General features: G+C 43.6%; 1 protein-coding gene across 2 annotated transcripts in view; it reads right to left on the bottom strand.

Moving 5' to 3' along the window:
- Positions 1-4,637, bottom strand: part of PID1 (phosphotyrosine interaction domain containing 1) — a 182,997-nt gene extending 178,360 nt beyond the window's left edge. The window contains exon 1 of one of the 2 annotated variants that reach the window (XM_084891887.1): positions 4,276-4,637. Coding sequence is in view for 1 of the 2 variants with exons in the window: in XM_084891885.1 (XP_084748011.1) it covers positions 4,276-4,305 (30 nt within the window). In the remaining variant the exon portion in view is untranslated. The remainder of the gene's footprint in view (positions 1-4,275) is intronic. The other variant, XM_084891885.1, reaches the window with a different exon arrangement.
- Positions 4,638-26,500: the final 21,863 nt, after the last annotated feature.

Here is a 26,500-nt window from a genome sequence, read left to right as displayed (position 1 = left end):
CTTAATTGCGGGCACATCCCCAATAGAAGGTGTGCAGGAGGCAGCTGGTCTATGTTCCTCTCTCATCAATGTTTCTAACTCTAACTCTCTATCCCTCTCCTTTCCTCTCTGTAAAAAATCAATAAAGTATATTTTTTAAAAATGGCACTTGGAATTTCAGTATAAATATGACCCAGCAGCTTGCATCCCTCAGAGATGTGGGCTATCCAAAAGAAGGTAGCCCTTGGTCAACATAGCTAACCACACTGCTTCAACAAGAAATAGGAAAGTGCCTCTCTGAGCCAACGAGACCACCATGGTGCTGATTTGACTTATTAATAACAACAGCACCCACACAGGCAGAGCATCCTGCTTTGTGTTATTAGCCTTCTGCGCTACAGAGAAGTGGTGAAGAGGGAAGCTCTGGTGATAAACCTCCTGGTTCCAATGCCCGCCCAGCTCACGTCTAGCTGTCTGACCCTGGCCAAATCATGTAAACTCTCTAGCCTTCAGCTTCTTGACCTATAAAAATGGGGATAAAAGTGGTTATGGGGGTTAAATGAGCTGAGTAATTCAAATAAAACTCCATAGCACAGGGCCACACGCACAGCATGTGCTCCATAAAAGGGGGCTGCTGCCATTATCTTTCTTGCTCCACGTTCTTCTTGTCCATTTGGGCTGCCTGGAAAATGTCCTATCTGCCAAGGTTTTCTCTCTGTCTGGGAGGCCAAGTCTAATGGTCTCCAGCTGATGATCTGGACGGTTCTATCTCACTTTTCAGGGGGAAAGTGGAAATCCAAGTTCCTTATATATCTAAGTGAGCTCACACTCTGACATGGATGAGTCTGTCACTTCTAATGGATCCACCCCAATAATCAAGACAATCAGGATATGCAAGCAAACTTTAAATATTGAGGCCAGAGGTAATTTCATCTATATATATATATTTAAATTCATACCTAACCTTTTTCTACTCAAAAGCGCCCTTTATTTCTCTGAGTAGAGCCTATTTCTATTCTCTCTTTTTAAAAAATATGTAACTTCCCTCATTCCTTTCAAGAACAAAAGTCTGCTGCTCAGAGGGGAAGGGGAAAGGGAAGAATTCAGAATTCCTTCAGGTTTAAAAGTTGGGGTGGACATGGAAACCCCTCATATCCCTTTTGATCTGTTATATTTTTCATGGCAGGAGCTTGCAGCGAGAGCTCGAGTGGGATGCAGTAGAAGTTTTAACATTCAAGGGAGCAGACGAACTTGCTGCAGTCTGTGTGACTGAATGGGAAATTTCCCAGCTGGGGCCTGCTGGGGTAACAGGTCGCTTTGCCTGGACTGGATTTGGGTCAAACAGCAAATTGTCAAATCAGAAAATACCAGCAATGTTTTGTTTGGCAAAAAAAGTGGGTATTGATCATGATACTCCTACTGGATCAAAGATGCCATCTGTTCCAACGCAAATTAGAGGGTGACCATCTAGTCTCAGCAAAGTTCTGCCACACTCTCTGGGCTACAGACTTTGCGTGGGCCTCATCAAATAGGAGCTGATAAAATCAACGAAGAAAAGATGCCATTCATACGGAAACCGGTTTGGCTCAGTGGATAGAGCGTCGGCCTGTGGACTGAAAGGTCCCAGGTTCGATTCAGGTCGAGGTCATGTACCTTGATTGCGGACACATCCCCAGTGGGGGGTGGGGGGTGTGTAAGAGGCAGCTGATCGATGATTCTCTCTCATCGATGTTTCTGGCTCTCTATCCCTCTCCCTTCCTCTCTGTAAAAAATCAATAAAATATATATTAAAAAAAAAAAAGATGTTCTTTGCTTCCCATGCCTCTTCTGCTTCTAGGCGACTATACAATATATTGACTCCTTCATCCTAACAGGAAACTCTGGAAAAGCATCCTTGGAGCATTTTCTTCAGCCCAGCTCCTCTAAATTAGAATGTTTGCATTAAAAGTTAATGACAAAAATTAATGAGGTTACATGAGAAGGTCAAGGAGATTTGTACGGGAAGGGTGGTGCTTCATTAAAGAGCGGGACTCATCATGTATTTCCCTGTGGCCACAGAATCTGGGCAAGCTAAGGCATCCCATCCACAGAGGAATTGGAAACCAGCGTTCCTATATGGTGATGCCTTGAAGGCAAAAAGGGGAAGAAAGAAAAAAAAAATCCCAGACGTCAGAGGCCGTGACAAAGATGACCACAAGGAATGTAAATAAAATATTATTACAAGCGGCTCACTTACCACCTCACACTCAGCGTCTCACTTCCCCAGAGTGAAAAGTAAAAACATACAAAGTGTGTGTGTTTTAAAGAAGTGTGGAGCTGCTCTTTGGGAAGAAGCCATAAATATGAAGAAGTTCGTTGTTTTGGATTTTTTTTTTTTTTCTCCGTGTGGCTCACTTTGATAATCACAAGGCTTGAAACAGTTTTAAGGGCTTTGGGCTGGTTACTGATTTAAATTTGGGGAGCATGAGGCTGAGCCCCATATTGATAAGCACCTTCCAGCAGTGACTTGATCTTAGTCAGTGATAAGCCCCGTTGACCTCAGCTTTGGAAGCCCCTACCCAGGCCCTCTCAACATGACATCTCCAAACAAAATAAACGCATGGCACACACAAAATGTAACACACCGGACGACTGCCAATGGACATGTGTACATTTCACAGAAGAGGCATGAGGACGTTTCTAGCAAACCAAGTTCGCCATGTGGAATGCAAGCCAGAGCTCTCTCTCCTGCCAAGGGTCCGGGGCACACAGCAGTCCATAAAGGAAACAGGCCAGCACAAATAACTTAAAGGGACAAAATCCACCAGATTTGCCAAAGCACTGACCACCAGGTCAGAAGAGCCATCTTAAAGAACGGTTCTCTCAGCTCTCTAGGGATATGTCCAAGAGCTTCCCACCTCACCTGATGGGGGACCCTCCACCCGACCCCTCGTTTACCCCTCCTTTAGGACAGAATCCACACCCCAACCCGAAGGAGGAATTCCCATGCACAATATGTGTCACAGGTGCCACCAGGGCTGAAATCCATTTCCATCACCTTCAGCCAACCATTCAGAACCCAGTGTGAACATTCTCTCTCTAAGGCAACAAGGGTGTTAGAAGCTGGTCACTCTCCACACCATTGCTAAGGCTAAAGGTTCCTTTGCTTGTTTAGTCTGTTGGAGACCCTGGAGGTGGGCCCCATGGTTCTGGTTCTGGTTCTGGGCATGGGAGCACCACGGGTCTCAGGCCTGAGAGGTGTGGACGGGCGCTGTGGGGCATCGCCTCTGGCAACCGCAGTGGGCGCCAGCAGGTGACTCCTCAGCGTGAGAACTCACAGATTCATCTCTCCCAGCCTCTGAGGAGCCGTCTGCAGCTTTGGATTTTCATTGAGAAACCTTCCAAGTCAGCCAGGGCGCCTGGCCTTCACCGTCCTATCCTAACTCTTCAGACGCACTCCAGCGGTGCTATATTTTACCACTTAAACACTTCTTCAAACTTTACCACGGAACAGTGTGGCTCCGAGCCTGCCAAAAGTGCAACTGCAGGACTCCGTGCATTTTATCTGGCAGAGCAGCTGCCCTCCCTCTGGAGAATATGTTCCTTTGGGCAAAAGGAAGTCATCAAATCTCAAGTCGGGGCCATTCCGGGGCCCCGAGGGTCCCCTCTGACAACGCAGCTCTTCCTCCCTGTGACCTCTTTCCCAATTCCAGAGCTTGGGCATGCAAACGAAAGGGGTCTCAGCAGAGAGCTGTGGAAAACCCTGATGGGATGACCCAGGGCGTAATTATTCCTTGCTGGACATAACTTCTGACTTTCAAATATCTGGGGGAAAGCTGAGGTTCAGGAGAGATGAAGGGAGGGCGCCAACGAATGGGGAAAAAGAAGAAATAAGGAGCATACCATGACCAAGCCAAACCAAGCTTGATATTTCCAAACTATTGGCAAATGGATGCTTTCACAAATCATTTGTCCTGTCTTTCCTGGAGACGAAAAAGAAGAAAAATTTCTGGATGCAAAAACCCTACCCCCAGATCAGTGGGATACAGTCTAACATTGCTGGTCAGAAAGTCCAACCTCATCTATTCCAACAAGCACACCCCCCCCCCCCCAAGCCGAAAGTTATGATACGCGGCTCCACGTATTCCCCCCTCACTCCCGCCTGGCTCTAGGTGAAGCCCACAATATCATGCATCTGAACATGATAGTCTGGGCAAATCCCTGCAAGTGGGCAAAAAGGCGCCAGCTCGGCTCCTCCAGCCCGCCACCTCCTCCTCCTCCAGGCTGGCCCCCGGCTGCGCCGCCGGCACCACCTACCTGCAGGCGCTCCGTGGCCGGCTGCCACATCTTCCAGCCGCGGGGTCTGGCAGGGGGGGAGGCCGGCGAGAGGACTCCGTGGATGCGCTCGGGGGCGAGGGGCTGCGCGGTCCGCTTTACATCTGGGGCGGGTGTCCCCGGGATGCGCGTCCGGAGCCGGCCTCGGCCGCGGGGCGGGCGGGCGAAGGGGGCTCGGAGCCGGAGGAGGCGGCGCTGCGCTCAGCTGCCTGCCGGCAACTTGTGGGCACGGCGGCGGCGGCGGTCCTGGCGCAGCCCCGAGCAGACTGCGCAGCTCCGCCCGGGCGGCGAGCGCTCAGCGCGGCGGCGGCAACCGCTCCCTCCCCGCCCCCGCCGCCACCCGCCTCGGGGATCTGCTCGTTCTGAGCATGCCCAGGCCCGCGCCCGCCTGACAGCCGAGGGGGGTCGCGGAGCCCAGGGCTAGAGCCCCCAGATCCCGGCGAGGGGAGATGGGGGAAGCCAGAGCTGGGGCCTTGCTCCCCGCGGACCACCGTGGAGGGAAGGACCTAGAGAGCATGCCTTCTTGGAGAAAGAAACCTTAGCCCCCAAGGACTCCCAAACTCCGAACAGCAGGGATCCCTGAACCGCCTGTGAGGAGCCTGGCACTGTGCTGGGAGGCAAACTTCCATTCATCCCGCTGGAGCTAGAGTTAGCTAAGCACCTATTATGCTCCAGTCTCTAAGCTGGCGTCTGAAGATGGAGCCGCACAAGATACAAGACAGTGTTCCTGGTCCCCTGAACTTCCCATTCCGCTTGAGGAGGCAGTCCACCAGTCCACCGAGTAAACCTGTGAGCAAGGGTTAGGTCGGGTGGTGATGAAAGCTGGGAGAAAAGAAAACAGACTGATGTGGGAAGAAAGGGGGAAGAGCTGGTTCCATGGGGCCCTGGGAAAGATGTATTGAGGGGTCATGTGCCTCCTCCCCTCCCCCCGCAAGACTGGATAAGGAGGACAACCCAAGATCCTCCATCCTTCATTCCTGAGATCTGCCAGGTGCTGCAGGAGGCTCTGGAAACCCAAGATAAATCAGGGGCCACCCTAAGCTCCCAGGCCAATAACCACCTTTCCTAAAATGGCCAGGCTCTTCACATCCTCTCCACAACTGGGCGAGATAAGTATTAATACTCCCCTCTGTAGACAGAACAAACCGGCTTGTGGAGTTTAGGTCGCAGTCCAAGTCACACTGTGCGTGGTTTACAGCGCACACTCAGGTGACTTCCAGGCCAGAGCTCTGGCCATGCAGCTCCAGCTGCTCTGCCCAGGGAAACCCCAGGATAAAGAGCAGCCACCTGGGGCTGGGGGAGGAGGAACTTGGAGGGATGGGGTGCCCAGCTGCTCCTGGGGGTGGGGGGAGGGGTGACGAAGAGTGTGAGAGGAGAAGATGGTGGAACAGAAGTTGAGGTGAAGGAGAATGCAATGCATGGGGGGGGGGGGGGGGGAAGGGGCTCAAGGCTCTCGAGAGGGTGCCCTGAGCCTCAGGGCTGGCAGGAGAAGCATCCTGATGGCACACCACGGTGGGACATGTGCACTGTCAAAACCACACCCCACGTCCAGAAGGCTCTGTGCATTATCATGTGTGTGTGTATAGTGATATCAGAGCCGGAGCACTCCAGAACCCAGCACTCAGCTCATCAGATCATCCCAGCAGCAAACTGATTGGTTGGGAGGGAAGGACCTAGACTCTAGGTCCTAGAGGGACAGAAACCCTTATCTCCCAAGGCTGTACAGCACATGGGTTAGCCCAGAGCGAGTCATCCACTAGTGCCTCAGATCCAGACTCTGCTCTACCCTCCTCGGCCAACCCCCCAACTTCTCCCCTCTCCCCCCAACGGTGCTCCTCTCCAGGGCCCCAGGCAGCTCCTTCAGGACCACACTGTTGTTGGTTGGTGCCACCCACTCAGGCAGGGCCAGGACCCTCAGTGCCCTAGGAGCCCTTCTGGCAAAGGGATGCCACAGAGATGCTTCTGAGAGGCCAGTCTCCATCTCCCCAAGAGGCCACAGGACTCCTCTGCTTCACTCACACCCCACCATCTGCCTAAACACCCCGACTCCCCCTCCTGCCTGCAGAACAAGGACTGACTTTCTCAGCTCCTTCCCCAGTCCCCGCCACTTGCGCTGGACCCATCAATTAATCCCTTGTGATGAGGTGTCGGTGTGTCAGCCCTGCATGGACACACATCTCAGACGCTTCTTTTGAGATGATATTTTTACATCTCCTATAACTCATCCATCCTGCACACCTCCTACACCTGAAACACTTCTGTTGGAAACAATAGACCTTCCCAGCCTCCTAGTTCTCTTTTATCAAATCCCCCAGCAGAAAGAGGTGCCCTTCATGTTGAGAATCTAGTAAATCTAAATGTGCCTATTAAAACATTCAGGAAGTTAAAACAGGAATATTCGGTTGCCAGGGACGTCTTCAGACTTGAGCTTTGAAATCTTCCTTAGTTGCAGATGCCTCCGTGGAAAAATGATTTTGTTTTAAATACCAATGGGGTGAGATAACGGACCTAAATTCACATCCTATTAGAGCGTTAAATCCTGCCTTCTCACCTCCGAGTGTAATTAATTGTGATGACTCAGTAATATGGCTTTTAGTTCAGAGTATGGTACTATTTAAAGAGCAAAGGCTAGGGCTCTGTATAGATTGCTTTCCCTTCCCCATCTCACGGCAAACAGATCTGGTAAAGTAGGGAATGTGTTTAAATTCAAATGATGCTCCTGTTTCAATTACCTTTATGCCACGAATCAGAAAACTCGGGGGCGGGGGGGGGGGGGGGGGGGGGCGCGGGAAGCTGGTGGAAAGTGACAAAAGGGATGGAACTACCTTCCAGCCATCAGTTTTGCTCCCAAGCTTTCCCATTCAGGAGGAACCTACCCTAGAGGGTGAATGAAATAGAGACATCTACTGGCCAGAGTCAGGACATGCATTCTGATCTCTCCCGGTTGCCTTCTTGGACATCACCTCCTGGTGAGTCTGAAGGTACTGCTTTACCCAGCATAAACCTGTTTGTTCTGAGCCGAGAATCATTCTTGGAAAAAGCAGGAGGTATTTGGATGCAATGAGTAGAAATGTTTTGCACATAAATGGGTGCCTTATCTCATGCCCTTAACCCCCCATAATCATCTAAATAGGCCTAATCTTAATACATAGCATTCCAAGGAAAATTCCAAAAAAATAAAAAAGACTGACAAGGCCCAGATGAATTATAAAATAATGTTTTGTCCATCTCTAGAAATTTGTGTAAACCAGATTAAATCTCGGCCATGATTCTGGGCCCTAAGGTAAGCCACCTAGATGTCTAAATCAGGAGAAAGGTGAAGTAAATTATGGTCCAACATATAAAAAAAAATATATATTAACTAGCATGAAGCTATTAAGGAGGATAATTATGAAGCTGTATTACAGCTGAAAATACTCATGGTATAATTATAGATTTTTAAGTAGACTAAACTATGCATAATATGAATATATCTATAAAATGTGTATCAATCTCAGTAAATATCAGAAAGAAGCCAGACAATGGGTAGAGACTCAAGTGGAGTCCCTGCATTCAAATTATCTGAGTGATTGCTTTTAGCAAGACATCTGCCTCATGGGACCTCGGAATTTTCATCTGTAAAAAGGGTGATAATACTATGAACAATTAGAATTATTAGGCATCTTGATGGAGTGGATATATGCAACAGATCTGGCACATAGTAGGTGTGCAGAAAACATTCGTTTTCATCCTGTTACCTTCCTCCCCCTTTAGATTATTGAAATTATCAAAGTCTCAAAAAATTGCCCATGCTTCTTGTGATGAAGTAATTTCCATTTGGAATATTTGTGGATTTCAATTACCTGCTTTCGCTTCTTAAACAAAAGTGATAAGCCATATTTAAGCTCATTTACCTTTCTAATGTAATCAGATAGCCAGCAACATTTATTATGGTTGCATATTTAGCAGAGCAAGTATGGGAATGTCCTTATGGTATCATTAACTTTATTTCAAAATCACCAAAACAGCTGTAGATGAGCAATATAGAAAAACCGGTGAATGCAATAAACCATTTACATCCTTCTGTAGTGATGGAGCGACTGGCTCTTGTCCCTCCCAAGTGATAGGTGTTATTAGGGTGCTCCATAACCCTTTTCCTCCTTTAAAAGGAAACCTTCACAGTTCACCTGTAAACTTGGTTAAAGGCAAAGAGTACAAGACTGGTTAATGCCCAGGATGCACATGGAAGTTCTCCTATTTTAAACTTCCTTATACCTTCACCCACCTTGCAAACACGGTAGGTTAATTTCAAAGATGGCCACAGACATCCCCCTCCCCCAGAAGTCCTGCCTTGCCTATTTCTCTCACCATAAGGTGAAATGTATCTGCACCCTTTGGATCTCTGCTGGATGTTGGTCTGTAAATGGGCTCCCAGTACACAGTGGTCACAGAGAGGCGGAAGAGAGGCCAACCACTCCAGGTGGGTAGGTGGCACGTGTAATAAACATGGGAACTGCCAAGACAAGCAGATCTCTGTACCCACCCGCCAGAACCTTCAACATTTATACAGAGGCCTTAATGGGATTCAGGCACACATTCAGACCAGATAGTCTCAACGACGCAGTGCTCTCTCAAGGCTGCATCGTCGAAAACACTCCCTCAGTGGGGGCAGGGGGCAAAGTGTGCATTCCATGGCAGGCTAGTAGCGATAGATGCCTGATCCATTAAACATCGGTAAGTGTTAGTCTTCCCCACTGAACTTCCCATCCTTTTCAATATTCCCGAATGACAGATTTATCAGACTTGGCACTAAATGAAGCCTAACAGGTTAACCTAAAGATAGTTCTTTTTTTTTCTTTGTTTTACTCTACTCTTGCTTCCCACTTCCCTCTTGCCCACCTCTGTCCTAGTCTCAGATTAGGGGCCAGGCTTCCAACTCATGCCTGCTAAATTTTCTAGTAAGTCCTTCTGAAAGGAAGATGGGCAATGGATTGTGCTTCAGGTATATACTGATCAAGGTGGCTGTTTTTCTAGCACAATTAGCAGTGAGCGTGAAGGTATTTCCTGTCACAGCCCTTCTCATTTTCTCTGGGCACTATGTAAACGACATTCAGCCATCGTTTCAGAGGGATAAATTCAGCTCCCGTTCCAGTGAGAGCCCGGAGGAGTGAGACCAGATACAGGGTGATGATGGGATCTGCTTTTCCCATATTCAGTAGAGACAGGGGTAACAATGTTCTTGGCAAAATTGTCTCTTTTTTTAAATTTCTTTATTGATTAAGGTATCACATATTTGTCCTCAACCCCCCATTCCAATCCCCCACCATTCCCCACTCATGCCCCTACCCCGCTATTGTCCTTGACCACTAGTTAGGCTCATATGCATGCACAAAAGTCCTTTGGTTGATCTCTCCCTTTTATTCCCACCCTCCCTTTGAGGTCCAGTCTGACCCATGGCTCCTTGTCTCTGGGTCTGTTCTTGTTCATCAGTCTATGTTGTTCACCGTTTCCCCTAGATGAGTGAGATCATGTCCTACTGGAAATATAAGAATCAAAAATGAGACAAGCTATAATCATTATGCTGAAAGGCATATGAATCAGTCTGTAGTGAGTTTCTTTCTGGGCCAATAGTTTTTTTGAGACCCGATTTCAATGTCAAACAGTTCCTTATATGTACGTCAGCAATGATATTTCAGTTCTGGATAGTGGACAAATGGTGGTACCTCTCTGGTTTGGTCCTGGGCAACCTGCAGTGATACATAGCTGCTGACTGCTATTATGGCACAAACTGGTTTCTAAGGATCCTTATCACCCTCTATCATGACCCTGGCTCTATGGTTAGCAACATGAGCTCAAATGCATCCTCACTGGGGCTGGTGAGCAGCCACACCTTACAGTCTCTTCCCACACAACTCCTCACTTCTCCATCCGAGCTGATTGCACACAGAACCATCTCTCTGGGCACTGCCTTGTCCAAGGTTATGCTCCCTCCCTGAGGGTGGCCCACTTCCAATGCCTGGTCAGTGTGAGCTGCAAAGACCTCAGTGGGAGACAGATGTTGGCCATTCTATCGATAGCTCCAGGCCTCCTCCTGAACCAGCCGAAGCCTGGGTGGCAGCCACCTCACAGTCCACCTTTCTGTTCTTGCCCAAACCTGTGTCTCTTGCTTCCTTTCAGATTCTCAAGTTGGGATTTGGGAGCTGGACCACCCACTCACTAGATGACAGTAGAGTACTGATCGTCTCTGGAACCCCATAGCAGGGTGATTGCTAACACTCTTACTGGCGATGAACTGAAATGGATACAAATGGAGGGGGATGCCTTGACAGTGCAGTGTCTAAGGCATTAGCCAGGTTTAGGGGAAATAGTAACTATAAGGATTAAAGAATGGATGGCTACTGCTGAGTGCTGGGAATGCACTGGAGGAAGACAAAGAAATTCAGTTGCGTCTACAGCCAGGTGTGAAAGCCAGAGTGCCTCCTTCCCAGCACAGAAAGAGACACATCTCCCACATTGAAATGGTGGAGAAGGCCAAGGGTCAGGACTCAGAATCTTAGTTCCTTGGGGGGTGGGGCCAGAGAAGATGGAATTCTCTACTCCAGAGAGTGCTATGCCAAGTTCAGGACCCTGAGGGGAAGGTGTGGGACCCTGAGGCCTGAGCTGGTAACACAGATCGATGTACTTTGAAACTTTGAATTCCCAGACTCTGTGACCCTTATATACCAAGAGAATTGCCACTCTCTTTGCTCAGGAAAGATGTATTGAACTCTGCTTTGCAAAATAACTAATGTAATTGATTTCTGTAGAGCACTGCATGCAACACAAGCAGATTCACATACTCTTAATTGCACATAACTATTCACCCATAAAGACTATATGTTGCTCCACAACACAGGTCTTTATATCTTTAAAAGAATTAAAATCATATAGAATATAGTATCCGACCACAACAGAATTCACTCACACATCAATCACAGAGAAATGCCTAGAAAATTTGGAAATTAAATAACAAACTATTAAATAATCTGGAGATCAAAGAAGAAATCACCAAGGAAATTTTTTAATATCTTAGCAAAATAACAATAAACATAAGCATATAAAAATTGTTGCACATAGCTAAAGCAGTCTTTAGAGGGGAGTTTATAGTTGTAAATGCTTATATTTAGAAAAGGAGTCTAGGGTCAAATATCTAAGCTTCTACCTTAAGGATGTAGGGGGAAAAAAGTGTGGGATAACTGGTTCTCCCAACATTGCTGCTTGGGATATACAATGGGCACAACCATTTCAGAAAACAGGCAGTTTCTTATGAAGTTTCTGATTTGAAAAAGTAATACATACAGAATTCTTAAAAGTTGGAAAAATGCAGAATATTATCAGGAAGAACTTAACTACTTTACTAATCCAGTCAAGCAAATAAACCCATTTTAAAAATATTTTGGTGTATTTTTTAAGGCATTTGGATAGTTAAACAGATAGAAATATGATTTCTATCAGTATTTACACAGTTTAGCTTATACTATGTATGCAATTTTGAACCCTGACCTTTTCCCTTTATGCTACAGGCTAGGCTTGTGTAAATACTTTCAGCTAAAGCACCCCAGAGGGGGAGTGGGCACAGGTCAAACGAACAGCCCCTCTGTTTACACAACTCACCCTGGAGGTCCGAGTTCACCCCTGGACCTCCTGGACCACAGACAAGGCCAGTGCCAGAATTTTAATTTAGGATAATATTTTCCCAATATTATTCTTCCTGTCTTCTCTAAAATGTTTCTGTTTATTTCTCATAGCTGAAACGAAAGCCACGCTCAACGTGGAAAGGAGTGAAAGACAACATTGAGCACACCATAACGTCTCCATTGGTCTGAAATGGAGCCTGGTGCTGGCTGCTGGGTTGGGGCAGGTACAGTCCGGGCTTGTTTCCCAGCCCGGTTGTTCAGAAAAGACACATGAAATGAGGGAGTCACTTCCACCAAGCCTCCTTCTATCTGACCACTGAGGTTTCTCTGCTTCTCTTAACTCAGAGGTTTCAACTCATTCTTCATTGGTTGTGAAATCAGTTTAATGAGTCATGGATAGCACTGTGTGTGTGTGTGTGTGTGTGTGTGTGCGCGCGCGCGCACGTGCTTGCATGCTTATGGGTATGTAAATAACACAGGATGCAAACTGTATTCTTACGGTGTGACAGGAAATGCCTCCAACACCTTCCCTCATTCTCTGCACAACTGTTGAAAAGCACCACTTTCAAAAATGTGTCCTACCTGTCAAAGATTTTATGTTGTTCACCAGGTCCCGTATTTCTGACCCCCTGACAACACGCAACACACACACACACACACACACACACACACACACACACTTATCTCTATCCCCCAGCTTCATTCCTACATATGATTTTTAAAAATTACACAGAGATAGGATAAGGTTGGGTGTAGAAGTAGAGACAGAGATAACTAAACAAATCTTTAAGGCAAGAGAAAAAAATAACAAAAGAAGGAAATTTACCAAATGGTTGATAATGGTTATCTCTAGATGTTGGTTCCACAGGAAATGTTTTTTAATCCTCACCCTAGGATATTTTTCCATTGATTCTTTCAGAGAGTGGAAGGGAGAGGGGAGAGGGAAAAACGGGGGAGAAGGAAGAGGGGGAGTAGGGAAAACGGGAGAGGGGGAGAAGGGAGAGAGGAGAGAGGAGAGGGAAGAAGTGAGGTGGAGAGGTGAGCTGGAGAAGGAGAGGGAGAGACATCAGTGTCAGACACATTGTTGCCTTCCACACCAAGGTCAGGATTGAACCTGCAACCAAGGTATGTGCTTTTGAACCTGACACCATTTGGTCTACAGGTTGACACTCTAACCACTGAGAAAACCAACCAGGGGCCAATCAATTTTCAATCTCATATTTCACTTATCTCTTTCGATTTTCTCAACTGTCTCTTGCAAGTAAGACTGCAGGTACCAAAATCTGATAGTCCTGGATTCAACTATGATTCCAAGAACTCATCAGAAACTAAAACTATGGCATTATTCTCACTGCATCTATAGCTAAATACTAATCAACGTTAGTAAACATAATGTTCCATAACTTTTATAAATTTGAATATTTTTATTTAAGGTCATATTCTCTCCCACAGCTGATACATAAACTATGAGCACTCCATGTATGTTCTCATTGGGAGTGTGACAGTCAACAGAGAGCCACTCTCATTTCCCTTAGGTGACCTACAGTGAATCAACTTCTTCATCTTCCCTTCTCTGATATCTAATTTCCAATGCAGCTGAAAGTCAGATTTTAGAACACTGTGTTGAATTAAGGGATGTAGTGGCAATGTTTCTATGGTTTGAGTAATTGAGTTTTTCAAAATTAAGTTTCATGGCTGATATATTTTGCCACAATTTTGATATATTTTTCCCAGAAAAAAAACAAAACACCTCATTAATAATGGCAAGAATATATAACAAGAAAGCTCTTGCTTTTTTCTGTAATATATTTCACATGAATTCATAAGTTCATAAACATCTCTTGTTCCCCAGATAATCAGAATACAGGGATGTCATCATGATATGCAGAAAAGCTTAATCAAGGTCTTCAGACATCCATGAGGCCACCAATGTATATGTAGAGCCCAGTACTGGGCACTAACCCCAGCCCTGCCACTGTGTGACTTTGAGAAAGTTACTTTACTTCTCCTAATCTCATTTCTCTCATCTATAAAAATAAATGATGTGGATTAGTTTACCAAAGCTTTGTTCCAGATTTAAAATTTTATTATTCTCTTATTTGGGTAATGATCCCATTAAATGTGTATAATGTAGGACATCAATAACACTAATGGAATTCTTTAAGACCCATCGGTGCCTGTTTCAAATTTTGTCACCATCATTCAAACCTTTTTTAAGAGCAGGAATAGCTTTGTGATTTGTCCTTTGGGATCCCTAACACCAAATATGATAGTTAAGGGTGAAACAGAGTACAGAAGAGTAAGAGGAGTGAGGTTAGAAGTTATTTTACATTCTAATATGTTGGTCCAAGGCAGATGAGACATTAAAACAGAAAACTTCATCCCATAAAACAATGACTCCTTCTTGTTTGCTAAGAACATGGTGGTGGTGGTGGTATTCATTCCAACAGGTTTCCCCAGAACTAGCTAATTCCAAACATGAGCCCATGTGTTTTCTACTGGAATATCTATATATAATATACAATATAAAAGCCAAGCAACCAGAACAACCAGTCATTGTGATGCACACTGCCATGGCCTACTGGCCTTATTGGGGCCCCCAACCTCCTGCAGACCCTCCTCCTGCCAGCCCGGCTCCCAACTGGCCCCCCCACCCTGATTGGGGGTGGGGCTGGCTAGCCATCTACCCCTGGTTCCTCCTCTCAGCCAGCCAACCACCCATGGCTCCTCCCCACAGCCGGCCCCACCCTCAATTGCCCCCTCTACCTGATCAGGGGCAGGGCTGGCCAGCCAAACACCCTCAGCCCCTCCCCGCCACCAGCCCAGCCCCCATCTCTGTGGGCTGGACCCCACACATGCATGAATTTGTGCATCAGGTCTCTAATATATACATACATACATACATATATATATATATATATATATATATAGAGAGAGAGAGAGAGAGAGAGAGAGAGAGAGAGAGAGTGAGTCAGAGAGAGAGAGAGTCAGAGAGAGAGAGAGTCAGAGAGAGAGATAGACAGAGAGGGAGAGAGAATAAAAAATATTACATATGTATATTTCAAGCCATCCTCATGTTGAAAAATTAACTTGGGTAAGCTCAACAGAATTATTATCTATGCTTTAGCTCTATCCCAGTGGTTTTCAAGGTGAAAATTAAAGAAACATGAAAATAATTTCCAGAGTGATAGGGGAAGACTATTATGGAGAAATTCTTTCCTGATGAGGAGAGAAGGTAAATGAGAATCAATACTAGTATACTAAGGAAAAAATGTTAAAGTAATGCTTACATTGGATTTACTAAAAATAGTGTGTGGAAGTTTCCAAATCTTCCACTTCTAACCTTCTTATATTAACCTTTTTTTTTTTTTTCCACTCTGTGACTTCTAACTCAGACCTTGCAAAAAGAATTTGTGGAGGCAGGAAACAGATAAGAAGGTAGAGGTAGAAAGAAACCTCCAGAACATTTGTGCACAATTCTTCACTGAATCTTCCCAAGGACACTTGGAGGTAGATATTACTAGCTCTGTGTTCAAAAAATTTGTGTTACTCAGACCAGATGTGTAAATGGCTAACGTAGACCTAGGTACTTGATTTCTAGCTAAAAAAAGAATTCAGAGCCATGACTCAAACTTGAAGGAGAAGATTTATTAAGAAAGCCCCCTAGGGCAATGGAAGCTAAAGAGAAAATAAACAAATGGAATTACATCAAAATAAAAAGCCTTCTTACAGTAAAAGAAACCATCAACAAAACAATAAGAAAGCCCACTATGTGGGAGAACATATTTGCAAATGTTACCACTGATAAAGGTTTAATCTCCAACATCTACAAACAGCTTATACAACTAAATAAAAGGAAGATGAATGATCCAATTAAAAAATGGGCAATGGACCTAAATAGAATATTTTCAAAAGAAGACAGAAGGAAGGCCAAAAGGCACATGGAAACATACTCAAAGTCACTAATTATCCAAGAGATGCAAATCAAAACAATAATGCGGTACCATCTCACACCTGTCAGAATGGCCAACATCAACAAATCAACAAACGACAAGTGTTGGCGAGGTTGCAGAGAAAAAGGAACCCTTGTGTACTGCTGGTGGGAATGCAGACTGGTGCAACCACTGTGGAGAACAGTGTGGAGTTTCCTCAAAAAACTGAAAATGGAACTCTCATTGGACCCAGTAATCCCACTCTTAGGAATATATCCCAAGAAACTAGAAACACCAATCAGAAAGGATATATGCACCCCTATGTTCATAGCAGCACAATCTACAATAGCCAGAATTTGGAAACAGCCTAGGTGTCCGTCAGCAGATGATTGGATCAAAAAACCATGGTACATCTATACAATGGAATACTATGCTGCCATAAAAAAGAAGGAATTCTCATCATTTGCAGCAACCTGGATGGAATTGGCTGAGTGAAATAAGCCAATTAATGAAAGAGAAACACCACATGACCTCACTCATTTATGGATAATAAAGAACATTATAAACTGATGAACCAAAAGATAGATATAGAGACAGTAAAGCAACAAGCAGACTGTCAAATTACAGTGGGGAGGGGAGGGAGGTCTGGGGGAGATAATAGATCAACCGAAGGACTTGTATTCATGCATATAAGTGTAACCAATGGACATAAAACTCTGGGCAGGGAGGATATTTATGGGAGGGAGAGGGGGCAAAAAAAAATATGTATGGGAGGGAGAGGGGGCAAAAAAAAATGTCAAGAGCCTTGAAATAGAAAAAAAATAAAAATAAAAGAAATAAAAAGAAAGCCAAGAAAAAGTATACTCCAAAAGAAATGTCAAGCAGGTGGCTCAAGGAGCTGCCCTGTGGAGTGGGCTAGAGTTCCTTTAACCCCTTGGAGGGGAATTAACTGCCTTCTTCTTAGAGCTGACCTATTGGGGCTTGTCCAGTCATCTTCTGTCCTTGTATGGAAGTGAGTATCTTTCCTTCAGCCCCCTTGTTCTCCTCTAAGGATGGGGTTGTACCACATGACTGGCTACGTGCCAGGGTAGAGAAGGCCAGGGGGGAAACCAGAGATAATCTTAGGGGGAGGTCCTGATGAGCAATACTTATCCCCAATACTTGCTCTATCAGTTTTTCACATTGCTAGGTGTCCGGGACCTTCTGTCCTGGTGACCTTCTGTAACTCGCCCATTGTTCTTGTTCTGCTCATGTCTGCCTAACTGACTACCACAGATGGACTCAAAAGACTGGATTGTAGCTTTTTAAGGAGCACATGCAGAAATGTGTGTGGATTCAAAGGAAGGAAGGACGCATTCCTCTAAACACAGCTGAGTGGAGTAGCTTTATAGCACGTCTGGGAAGAATTCCTCTATTTACTTTCTATGAGCCGATGAAGCTGGCTGACCTCAACTTTTCCTAAATTGCACTCAACAGTTATTTTGAAAAATGAACTTCCCATCCCAAGTCAAAAAGCCAAGTAAGAAGAGAAGATATAAGGCCTGCTCTAGCCAAATCTCCCATCCATGTCACAAGACTTGGCTGACTTGTGACTGCACCACAGATCCTGGGGTATCAAAAAGATGAACTAACTATGAAGGGCGCCTCTCTTTATTCCCCAGGCTGGGTTCTGCATATGACATTGTTATGCATGTTCTCTCTTAAAAAAAAAAAAAAAAAAAAAAAAAAAAAAAAAAAACAACTACATTTAAATTGAATTAATTAAATTAAATGAATAAATAATAAATGGATGGATGTCACATTTTCATCTTATTTCACTTACATCAGCTTTTTCTAAATCTTTGTTTCACTCCCCAGGCCCTGAATTTCTTTCAATGAAGATGGAAACAAATAACTTGAAAAGACTTAAAATTTTTCACATTTCCTACTTCATGGTCCAAAAGGTCATTTTACACGTGTTGTTCTTTCCTTTCAGACACTGCAACATGTCCATGGCATTCCATTATCTAGAATTAGCAGCCATTTACCTGGGATCTCTCTTGTTGAAATGCAGGCTGGCTGTGCCTTTTCCTTTGATGCAAATAACAGCAATTTGTTTCCTTTAAGAAGCATAATATTTTCTTTCATTACCTTGGAGAAAACACTGGTGAAAAGAATGTTTAAAAGTGGCTTGTGGCTGCTCTGCCCAGGCTGATGTCTCAGCAAATAGGCTCTGTGGTTTCAGAAGGAAGACGTGGGGATCACAGAGAACCACAGTGGCAAAAAGATGACAATGACATGTGAGGAAGTGAGATGAGAGCAAGCACACCAAGGTGTTCAAACAAAGCCTTGGTGATGATTTCTTAAAGGACATCTAGCCAGGTTTCTGGCAAACACTTCTGGGCTTTTGTTGTCAACTCAACTACATCACTATAATTCCATGTAATTAGGTGTCCTTTAATGGATGTCCTATTGTGCCCAAAACAAAGTGTTTGCATTTCCTTAGACTCACTGAAAAAGGCAGAATGCAGAAATAGAATTTAGAGAACATATATTCCCATATTGAACAAAAAGGAAAAATTAACCTGAGAGGATACATTTCAACCAGCTCAGTAAAGAGTCTGAGGCATCCAAGGGTATGAAACCATGTGGTGGGTAAGAGAGCTCCTGGAATAGGGCCTTGGGACCAACTGAACAGTTTGACCTCAATTTCCCCATCAATTAAAGTGAGGCGAGTGGATGAAATGGCTTTCCAGCAATTATTTCCAAAGGTCATTTTTATTTGCACGTCTCTTGAGGAATATTTGGCTTAAAAAACTTTCTACACCCTCCCCCCCAAAAAAATGGCTTACAAAATAACAACTCATCTGTCTTTTCATTTCTTTATTCAAAGACATATACAACTATTAATCAGAGCTTCTAATCAGCAAGAGATGAACAGGGTTAGCAATCCAGGCTGCTAAAATATTTGCCAAAAGTAAATAAGCTCAGCTCAGTTATCCTGCATGATCTGATCATGAGAAAATATATGGTTTCTGCTAAGTTCTCAGAAAAACTGAAATAAGCTTATGGACTCCCTTTATCATCAAGGCAGACTCCGAAGTCGCGTGACTTTGGGACAGCTGATTATCTTGTTTCTGCTCCAGCAGGAACTTCTGCAGTTCTGTGATTCTTCCCTTCTTGCCAAATTGGGCAAGACAAAAATATGTAAAAGAATACATTACATTATTGTTATGGTCACAATAATGATCTTTGTTATCAATTGGCAACCAATCATTTTTTGCAGAAAGTTCAATGTTAAAAAGAATAACTTTCCTCAGTTTTGATAAGCCTTGTTGCATCCATTTCTTTTACAAAGCAAAGGGCAGCTCAGAGAGAAACTTGAGCTTCTAGATATTCCTTGGGCTCACCCTTGACTGATCTTTGACATTATAACCAATCATCAAAAATAATGTGTCAGGAAAAAAAATGTATTCATGCTCCAAAACCGGTTTGGCTCAGTGGATAGAGCGTCGGCCTGTGGACTGAAAGGTCCCAGGTTCGATTCTGGTCAAGGGCATGTACCTTGGTTGAGGGCACATTCCCAGTAGGGGGTGTGCAAGAGGCAGCTGATCGATGATACTCTCTCATTGATGTTTCTAACTCTCTATCCCTCTCTCTTCCTCTCTGAGAAAAATCAATAAAATATATATATATTTTTTAAAAATGTATTCAAGCAAGATACAGTACTGAGTCATGTTGAGCTTTACCATGTAAGTCTTACCTGCTAAAGGTTTATGAACCAAGACAAATAGAATGAACTTTTTTGATAAAAAAAAAAAAAAAACTTTCATGCTGTTGATTTGAAACACCCCAACACATACCCAATCACCCCAACAATTAAGATGAAATCCGACCTTGATCTGTCAATGAATCTAACTTCAATCTACATCTTCAATCATATCTCCTTCTCTACACAGTTCAACTGAACAAATAAACACCGGTACCTTCTTTGTGCCAGACCCATGCTAGTAATGGACACTAGAGATACGAAGATAAATAAAACACAGTCTTGCTTGCAAGATGCTCACAGACTCTTATCTGAAGAGTGAGGCTATTGATACAGATTTAACAGAAAACACACTAGTACCCTGTGGGATTGTTATGAGGACTAAATGAGATAACACATAGAAAGCGCTTAGCATGGTACTGGGCACAGAGTGACAGCTAGCTAAATGGTGTGATTAGTTGTGGTAAGTCTCTCTTGAGTGGCTTTGTTTTCCTCTCTTCTCCCAAACCCATACTCTCTCACACTTGCACACATACAACCACCACCACCACCACCACCACCACCACCACCACCACTACCACCACCACCACAAGACCAATAGCCCATTGCCCCATCACCCAGACAATACAATGGCAAGTCATTTGGATTCTACTGAATATGTTACAAAGAGATGGGGGGAAAAATTAGCAACAAAATATAAGTTGTCCACCTGACAATTCAGAGCTTCCTCTAAACATGTCCTCTCCAAGAACTGGCACTCCATTTCTCTATCCACCCCATTTACCATAGCCCCAGATAGAATCCACTCTATTGTTCTGAGCTCCAGCTCTATCCACTCATGGAAGAAAAACAGCCTTAAAGTTTAGGGGCTCAGCATATCAGAAATCACTTGAGCTTCTTTGTGTTACAGAAACATGTTCCTTTGCTGTTGATTTTGAGGGAAATGGTGGTAGGTTGGGTTTCTCACCCAATAAGAAGCAGATCTGTTGCAGGCAAGGAGGACTGATATTGCTCTTCTAAGAAAATATGATTTCCTCCTCACTTTTGGGCTCAAAAACAAGAAGTACCAAATTTGCTTAAAACTGAAAATCTCACCAGACATACTCTGTAATTGACTGTCATTTGAGCTCTGGGAAAGCAGAGAAAAGGTCAGGCAATAGGCAATTTTCTCTGCTGAATTTCCACCCTTGAACATTGTCTTTCAGGAACAAAAGCCCTGTCTTTCCAGCTTGCCCAGGACTTTCTGAGCCTTCCTGAGCCCTCAGACACTACAGGATGCATCCGCCACTCTGCCAGGACTTCACTCCACTTCCACAGTTTGCCGATGCAGCCAAGGAGAGCCATGTTGCTCAGAGAAGAAAAGAGCATAGTCTTCTTAGAGGCACTCCATGATTTCTCCTGCAGCTGCATGCTCTCTGTTCTCTCTCATACCATCTCATGGAACCAGGAAGTTACAGCAGTGCTACTCAAATCAAATGTTGCATATAACATACTTTTATGACCAACCTCCAAATTTCTACAAGCAGAAACACAAAAGAAAACTTAAAGATTGACAAATAAGTGGTGATGTGTGCATCATTTGGGCTTTGTTACTTCTTCTGATAAATCAGAAACCGCCTCCTAGAAAGTGGGCCAGAGGCAGGGTTTGGGCGGTATTAGTAACTGGGCCCTCTGACCTTCAACCAAACTCAGACATTTCTCACTACCATTTGCCTCTGTGCCTGGTATATATGACCCATAACTGTAATGCTAGAAAAGGCTGAATCAAATATGTCCAAGACATCTTTTGATTATTGTTTACTTCTTATCTAGAATTAGCATGTATACAGTAATCTGTTTTTCTATGTTTATAATTTGATTTGGTTGCTGTGAGACTTACCTGTCTTTTCTTAGGTACGGAAAGTTCATGGGTTGTATTTTAATGCTGAAATTGCTGTTGAACTCACTGATCCTCCTAGGGGTGTTGGCGCATGCTGGTGAAGAGACAGGTATCAAGTTATTTCTTTTCTTTTTTTTCATTTTTTTTTATTAAGGTATTATGTGTACATATCTTACCAATTCCCCAAGTCATTTCTTTTTATTGTGTCAAGTTAAACTTATTTACTTTCTCTTCCAAAAGAACCCCCTTCAGCAATTCATATAATTCTGGTTTGGTGGTAATGAACTCCTTTAGCTTTTTTTTATTAGTGAAGCTCTTTATCTGACCTTCGATTCTGAGTGATAGCTTTGCTGGATAGATTATCTTTGGCTGTAGGTTCTTACTATTCATCACCTTGAATATTTCTTGCCATTCCAGTCTGGCCTGCATGGTTTCTGTTGAGAAATCAGCTGACAATCGTATATGTGCTCATTTATAGGTAACTACCTGCTTTGTTCTTGCTCCTTTTAATATTCTCTCTTTGTCTTTTGCTCTTGGAATTTTAATTATGATTTGTCTTGGTGTGGTCCTCTTTGGATTCCTTTTGTTTGGAGTTCTGTGCACTTCCTGGACTTGTAAGTCTAATTCTTTCACCAGGTGGGGGAAGTTTTCTGTCACTATTTCTTTCAGTATGTTTTCGATATCTTGCTCTCTCTCATCTTCTGGGACCCCCATAATTCTGATGTTGGTTCACTTGAAGTTGTCCCAGAGGTTTCTTACATTATCTTCAATTTTCTGGATTTTCTTGCCTTCTAGCTTCTGCAGAGGAGTGTCTTCTGGATCTTTATGTTCCAAATCCTTGACTTGATTCTTGCGATCTTCCATTCTGTTTTTAGGACTCTATAATATTTTTATTTCAGACAATGTATTCTTTATTTCTTGTTGATCCTTTATCATTTCTTGTTGATTCCTTATTAATTCTAGTTGATACCTTTTCATATCCTCATAGGTCTTATCAATCTTTTCTAGGAAATTCTTGAAAAACCTTATAAGCATAGATTTGAACTCTATATCCAGTCGCTTTTTGTCCTCCATTTCTTTCGTTTGTAATCTATTTCGTCTCGGCATTTTCGCAGCTTCTCTGATGGAGCGGGGGGGGTGGGGGGGGGGGTGGTGGTGGTGGTGGTGGTGGTGGTGGTGGTGGTGTTTCAGGGTGGAGCCTACAGCTTTGGCTTCCGTCAGCCCCGCCCTATGCGGCTCCTGAGTCTCAGGGTCCTTCAGTACTAGTTGCAAGCGCCTCTGAGAGAAAGGTGCCCTCGATTTTCACCTGCTACCAAACAGTCTAGGCTCTCCCCCAATGAGCCCAGTATTGGGGTTCAGTTCAGTTGGAAGTGGAGTTGGAGGTGGCATTCAGAGCAGTCTGGAACCCCTGTCTCCTTCCTGCCAGGGCAATCCCACGGCACAGCCAACAGTCCCTTCTTTGCACGCAATGTGCGCGCCTCCAGGACCTCCTTTCGCCTCTCCCCCGGGGTTCCGCCTTAGAGCCCAGCTCCCTCTGTTTGAGCCTGGGTCCCTGGGGTCTGGCTTAGAACTGGGGTTCAGAGCAGTCAGAACTGGGGCTCAGCACAGTCGGAGCTTTTATTTCCTTCCTGCTAGGGAACGCCAGCCAGGCACTCAGCCTCCCTCCTCTCCGGCTCCCTCCTCTCCGCGCGCGCCGCGTGTCTCCGTACCTTAGGCTTTTACAGTTCCTCCACCCTTCCTTCTGGTTTTCTCCTTGCTTCTCATTGTAGAATTTCCAGTCAGTCGACTTTCCTGTAGTTCTGCATAATGTCCATTTTATATTTTAGTTGTATTTTATTGAAATTGTTGTATGCAGCTGCGACTAGGTGTTTACCTGTGCCATCTTGGATTCTCAGTTTTTGTCACTTTTCCCACATTAATACATGTTGGTTGCACCCAGCACAGTAAAGATAGGTTTTTTCAGAGTCTTTATTGCTGAAAAAAAATTAGAAAGCAATTTCTTTAAGCACAAAAATTTGCAAAACTTGAAAATATATTTTGCAACCTTTACCCTCAAGGATCACAAGAGCAGCAGAGTTGTGAATGCCAATTAGGGAAGTGAACTGGAGAGCTGACTTTTTCACCCCTCAAAAAGAGAAATGACCAGATTACTCATATGTGCAGATTCGCCATTTCTCCTCCAAATGTTTTGGCCATTCCAGCAGCCAGCCTCCAGTTCATTGATCACAATGAGTGGTTCTGGGTAAAGGATATAACAGAATCCTGAACTAGTATTGGGACTGTAAATAAGGTAGGCCAAGCACTTTATAGGCTAAGCAGAGTACAGAGACAAGTTCACATAATTGTGTTATTAGCATGTGTTTTGAGCAGCCCGTATCAATGCTAGCTCATATCTCCATTCAGGCATGACCTATCACTGAGCCCACTCAAGGCAACAGACTGGGATGATAGTTGGTGTGAATATAGAAAAATAAATAGTATAGTCCCTGACCTCCAAAAAAATGGATGCAGAGAAGAACAGAAGGTCTGAGAGAGGAAGAAAAGCTAAGTGGGATACAAAAAGGAAAAGGAGAAGAGGGAAGAAACACAAAGATATATAGATGGATCTGTAGGAGTTTCCTCCATCAAAAACACAATTTATGAAGCTTCCACTTCTTCCTCTAATGACATTTCCTTGCCACATATATAAATGGTAGTGAGCACACACATGGGCACCCTTACCTATCCAACCTCTTACCCCTTTCTAACTACTGCCCTGTTATTCACTCTCCCTTATTCAAGTGTGAAGATGAACCTCACCATCTCCAGTTCTCCAAACCTCTTCCCTCATTCCCTTTGACAATTAGCCTTTTCCTCCATATCTCCTCCAGAAGGAGCATTTGCCAATGTTATTGCTAGCTTTTGCTGAATCCAAATGAAATCTTTTTAAAGTCTTTAATCCTGTTAGCATTATTGATTAACTCCTCTTGGAACTGTCTACATGGCCTTCTGTATTACTAACATTCATGGATTAACCCCCCATCATTCTGGCTGTTCTCTTCTTCATTTCTTTTGTAGGTGCTTTTTAACCACAACTTCCTTGGTTTCCCTCAGACTTCTGTTCTTAGCTCTCTTTTTCCTTACATCAGAGTCACATTTTTGGCTTCAACTTCAACCTAGCTGATTGCTTTCATGCCTTGTACTGAAGTCTTTATTTCCAGCCAGTCTATGCGAGGAAAGAGCTTAAGGTACATTCAAATATTTTATAAAACTTAGAAATGATGTACTTCAAACAAAAGCCCTTACAAAACTAAAGATAAAGAATAATTTTGAAGCAAGGCCAGTGCAGGGGATTCGTTGAGTTCCATCTTGTCAATGATCATGAAGATCAAAATGCGCAAGTGTTGAGCAGCTGATTCAAGGACACAGCCAAAGGGACACTGGGGATCAGGGCCATAGACTATGGAATAAGAGGAGCTCTGTTCTTGTGAACATTGTGTATAGGAAAGGATTACAATCATAACTCCAGAGCTAGTCCCACAGCATGAGCGAAAATACTGATAGAATACTTTCTATATTTCCTCCTAAGACCAGGGAAACTCAAGGACATACCAGTGAAGCAAAAGATCAGAAACATATGACTTATTAGTCAGAGTTAGAGCCTGAGGGGTCAGAAGTTTAGGCAGGTCATTAATATTCTATATCCATGAAGTTTTAAGTTTTTAATTTTACATGTATCCTTTTAAAATTTTATCTTACTGATTTCTTCCTAGAGTTCTCGATGTCAAAATAATCTTGAATTTCAATTCCTGCATCTGTCATATTAGCTCTTTTGGTTGCATGGCTTTGTATCATCTGCAAATTTTATGTGGCCTTCTATGTCCTCTCCAAGCAATTGATGAAATGTTGAAATATACCCAGCCATGTGACATTTCTTTCTGCATTTCCTCCAGTTGACATCAACATCTTTTGGGACGTCATTGTTCACATTAAGTGACATCATTGTTCACCTAGCTATAATTCACCTCACTGTCCCAACATCCAGCTAATAATCCATTGTTGTGTATACCAAGCTATAATGAGAATCTTTGGCAAATGCTCTTTTGAAACCAAAGCAGGTTTTTCTGAAGGTTTCCCCTATTTCCCTGTTCCACCAACCTATGAGTGTAATTAACAAAGAGGATGATTATTAGTTTGGCACAACTTTGCCTAATGAGTCACTGCTTCCTTTTCTCTGTGCTCACAAGCCATCTGTTTAATATTCTATTTTAGAAGCTTTCTCTGGAATAAAATCATATTTGCCAATGTGTAGTTTGCAGAATTCCTCATATTCAAAATTGGAAGAGCATTTGTTCATCACTAATTTCCTGGCCTTGTTTTCATTCTTGATCAGATGGTTCAAAGATGTCTGATAGTGACTCTGAGCTCACAGAGTCCTTATAAAACAAAATTTTCTGAAATTCCTAAATGCTCTTAATATTTTCCCACTTATCTTCAATTTTTCTTGCCAGCTTTTAATGAGATTATAGATAAACCAATTCTATGTCCAGTCTTGTTGGAGAAGCTACAAACAAAAGTGGCTTTCCCTTTTCTTTGTTATTAGAATCTCACCATCTGTCCCAAGCAATTGGGTTTCATACATTCTATTGGTTCTGAACATACCTTCTATCTTTATTCATTGACTTTGGCCTCAGCTAATTCTGAGCTTTAGTCTCCTGACAGTATTCTCACCATGTTCTGGTTGCTCCATCTACTTCTGAAACAAGACCCTTTTAAGTATGATTGCATTCCAAGGCCTTCTGTGTAGCCACACCAATCTATACTCCTCAACTATTCTGAATGCCACAAATCCTTCTTTAGAGATCTCTTGCTCCCTAAAATAACTGAACAGCATGGGCCTAATAGCCATGATCTGTTGAATCCTCTTTATTTAAATATTTTTATTGATTTCATAGAGGAAGGGAGAGAAAGAGAGAGAAGAAAAGAGAGAGAGATAGAGAATGAGAAAGAGAGA

Source organism: Pipistrellus hanaki, assembly GCF_964339955.1.
Source record: "Pipistrellus hanaki genome assembly, chromosome: 8".
Classification (NCBI taxonomy): Eukaryota; Metazoa; Chordata; class Mammalia; order Chiroptera; family Vespertilionidae; genus Pipistrellus; species Pipistrellus hanaki.
This window is presented reverse-complemented; position numbering and strand designations above follow the sequence as displayed.